At 45.8% G+C, this 3,500-nt stretch overlaps 1 protein-coding gene across 1 annotated transcript; it reads left to right on the forward strand.

Annotated features, from left to right (window-relative positions):
- Positions 1 to 227: 227 nt before the first annotated feature.
- On the forward strand, positions 228 to 3,290 carry hoxb13a (homeobox B13a). The gene is made up of 2 exons (XM_037791315.1): positions 228 to 1,504; positions 2,892 to 3,290. The coding sequence occupies exons 1-2, from the start codon at positions 763 to 765 to the stop codon at positions 3,137 to 3,139; spliced, it is 990 nt and encodes a 329-aa protein (XP_037647243.1). The 5' UTR covers positions 228 to 762; the 3' UTR covers positions 3,140 to 3,290.
- Positions 3,291 to 3,500: the final 210 nt, after the last annotated feature.

Here is a 3,500-nt window from a genome sequence, read left to right on the forward strand (position 1 = left end):
ACCTAGTGTAGACTATAGACAATATTTACCCAGCATGAATGATATAAACTAGTTCAAGTTCTGGCAATTCCGTTTGCTGAGTGCGCACTCCACATGCGCTTTGACGCACAACACAAAAAACGTTGAAGTGATTTATTCTTTTGTCACAATGATAATATCAGTGTTGCTGGCAGCCCGCAGGAGAACACACACTTGATTTTGACATGATGCAGCTGCACGAGGAGAAGCGGCGCATTCAGGGAGCTGGACCGCTCCACAGAGCTCATGCTCTTCTCGTGCCACAGCTCGAGCCTCATAAAAATATTTTTCTTTGACTGACAATCCCCAACAAGTCTCTTCATCTCCTGCTTTTTTTTTCTTTTTCTATTGCCTCATCACGTGACCGTCCGGTCTCATCCAATGGACACGCGCCCTCCCTCCCTCCTCCTGGTCCCGCGGGGGCTTGTTGCGTCAAGGCTGCGGCTGGGAGGATGTAAACCGGAGGTCCGGCCGGTTACCGGGAGTCTTTGCCTCGGAGCAAGCACCGTCACTAAACTGTGCAGTAACAAGGCAGCGCACGCGTGCTGTGACAGCGCGCGTGACGGTACAAGTGCATTACCTGAGCTTGTGTGTGTGAGCACGAGAGGCAGAAGATCAGAGGAGAATAAATGTGCACCCGTTCACCTCATTCAGCCAATGTAGCAGCTTAAAGCGCACCGGAGCGGACCGAGTCTGAGAGGGAACCGGAGACGAACGGAGGCCAGACCGGGAAAAGGAGCGCCTATGACAGCCTCCTTGGTTCTAAACCCACGCTGGCCAGCGGACACGGTGATGTTTGTGTATGACAACAACTTGGACGATCTGAACAAGAACATGGAAGGGCTGGTGGGCAGCGGCAACTTCGCCGCCAGCCAGTGCCGCAACATTATGGCGCACTCTGCGGCCGCCGCGGCTCTGGGCGGACACCCGTCCGGCCTGGTGCACTCTTCGGCCGGCTACTCCACAGTGGACGTGTCCGCTGCAGGCTCCAGCGAGACAGGCCTGTCTGCGGGTAAGCAGTGCGCGGCCGGTCCGTGTCCGGCGGCAGGGCCGTGTCCGGCGGCCGCCGTGCCGCACCAGAGCTCCTCTGCCGCCGCCGCGTTGCCGTACAGCTACTTCGGTAACGGGTACTACCCGTGCAGGATGGGGCGCGGTTCTCTGAAGTCGTGCACGCAGACGGCGGCGGGTGCAGCGCTCAGCTCGCAATATATGGACACGACGGCGGTGAACTCTGACGAGTACACGAACCACCGTGCCAAAGAGTTCGCCTTCTACCACGGCTACCCGAGCCCGTACCAGTCCATGGCCAGCTACCTGGACGTGTCGGTGGTTCAGACGCTGGGCTCCGGTGAGCCGCGCCATGACACCCTGACGCTCCCCATGGACAGCTACCAGCCATGGGCTCTCACCAACGGCTGGGGGGGACAGATGTACTGCTCCAAGGACCAGGGACAGGCAGGACACCTCTGGAAGTCCGCTCTGGCTGGTAATAAACCCATTTTTATTCTCCTGTAAAACGTCTGGAAAGGAATTTTGCTATGTTGCTAGACAAGACAACATTTAGTCACATGTGACTTGTTTAGGAAGCAATTATAGAATTGAAAAATAGCCACTGTTACACTGCCACACTAGCTCTGATAATAAAATACACACTTCATCATTTAAATTAATGCAATTATGCAATAATTATATAATATATGTAATATTAAGTGTATATACATATAAGTGTGCTTCAAGCAGGGACTTGATCATTTTAGAGTAATTAAGTAATAATTATATAATATATGTAATATTAAGTGTATATATCAGTGTGCTTCAAGGGACTTGATCATTTTGGAGTAATTATGTAATAATTATAGAATATATATAATATTAAATGTATATACATATATATATACTTATATATAACACATATATATACACTTAATAGTATATATATTCTATAATTCTATAATTATTACAAAATGATCAAGTCCCTGCTTGAAGCACACTGATATATATATACATATATATATATATGTATGTATATATATATATATACATACATATATATATATGTATATATATATATGTACACTTAATATTATATATATTCTATAATTATTACATAATTACTCTATATATATATATATATATATCAGTGTGCTTCAAGCAGGGACTTGTGGCTTTTAATCAAAGCTTAAACAATCCCATCTGGTCTGACAGCGTTTTGTGCAACTGATGTGCAATAAGACACGCTGTTTGGAGCGTAATTTAGTATTATTAGAACTGTGCATTCTTATCTGTTGCTGTATAGATGACCATATTCATATTTAGATGTATATTGCGCCTTGCCATGCTCCTTAAGGAAAGGCTATTATTAATCAAAAGGTCATGTGTTGCCTGGTACTGTTCGACTCACCTGTTGACCTGATGATAAGCTAATTATTGGGTGATTAATGCTCATATATTAGCTGTAGTTAACACACACATAACACTTAGAAGAATAGAAGAATTAATTAGAACTATCAGCGCAGTAATTTGTGATTTAGGCTATTTATCACAGGGGAAATTGACAATATGCAATGAAATACAAATTAATAAATACAAAGCAATCCAAAGAGGATACAAGGATGATACAAGGAGGAATAGCTGTGTGCAGGTCAGCCGCGTGGTCGTGCTGCTTGCAGACACAACAGACATCCACCATGTTGTCTGTGTGTCTGTCTGCAGGATGAATGTCCAATCAGCTCCACGCATAACGTCGCTGTCCTCCTCCCTTAAAGCCACACACACTAAACACCACACAGCACACTTTTGTATTCCACTTTGCTAGAAACCGACATCCTGTAAATAGACCGCCTTCTTCTTCTTTGTCCGCTTTATTCTACCAGATGTGGTGGCGCATCAGCACGACGGCTCGCCTTTCCGCCGCGGCAGGAAGAAGCGGATACCGTACACCAAGCTCCAGCTCAAAGAACTGGAGAAAGAGTACGGCGCCAACAAGTTCATCACCAAGGACAAGAGGAGGAAGATCTCGGCCGTGACCAACCTGTCGGAGCGGCAGATCACCATCTGGTTCCAGAACCGGAGGGTGAAGGAGAAGAAGTTCGTGGCCAAAGTGAAAACCACCGCTCCGTAGCATCATGCAGTTTTTCTGCAGCCTTTGGACGATTTAGTGGAAGGAACTTTGGTGTATTTGCGTGTTATGCATTAAATAATGAACTGAGAGAAATAACAAAAAAAAAAAATGGAGGAAATAACGAACTGACGGACTGGGACTGTGCGCAACCGTGTGCGTAAAAACAAATGGAAGAAAAATAAAAAAGGACAAATAAAAGAAAACGAACCAAAGCCCTCTGATGAACCATCTCCTTCAGAGGCATCCTGTAAATACAGCACCTTCCTGCCTGCTTTCATGTAACTGTCCTGTCTACTGTCTGTGTGTTTTACTGTTTCTCAGTGTTGTCCTGTAGCCTATAGCCCAAAAAACACACTATTAT

The sequence above is a fragment of the Sebastes umbrosus genome, chromosome 14 (assembly GCF_015220745.1).
Source record: "Sebastes umbrosus isolate fSebUmb1 chromosome 14, fSebUmb1.pri, whole genome shotgun sequence".
NCBI classification, from domain to species: domain Eukaryota; kingdom Metazoa; phylum Chordata; class Actinopteri; order Perciformes; family Sebastidae; genus Sebastes; species Sebastes umbrosus.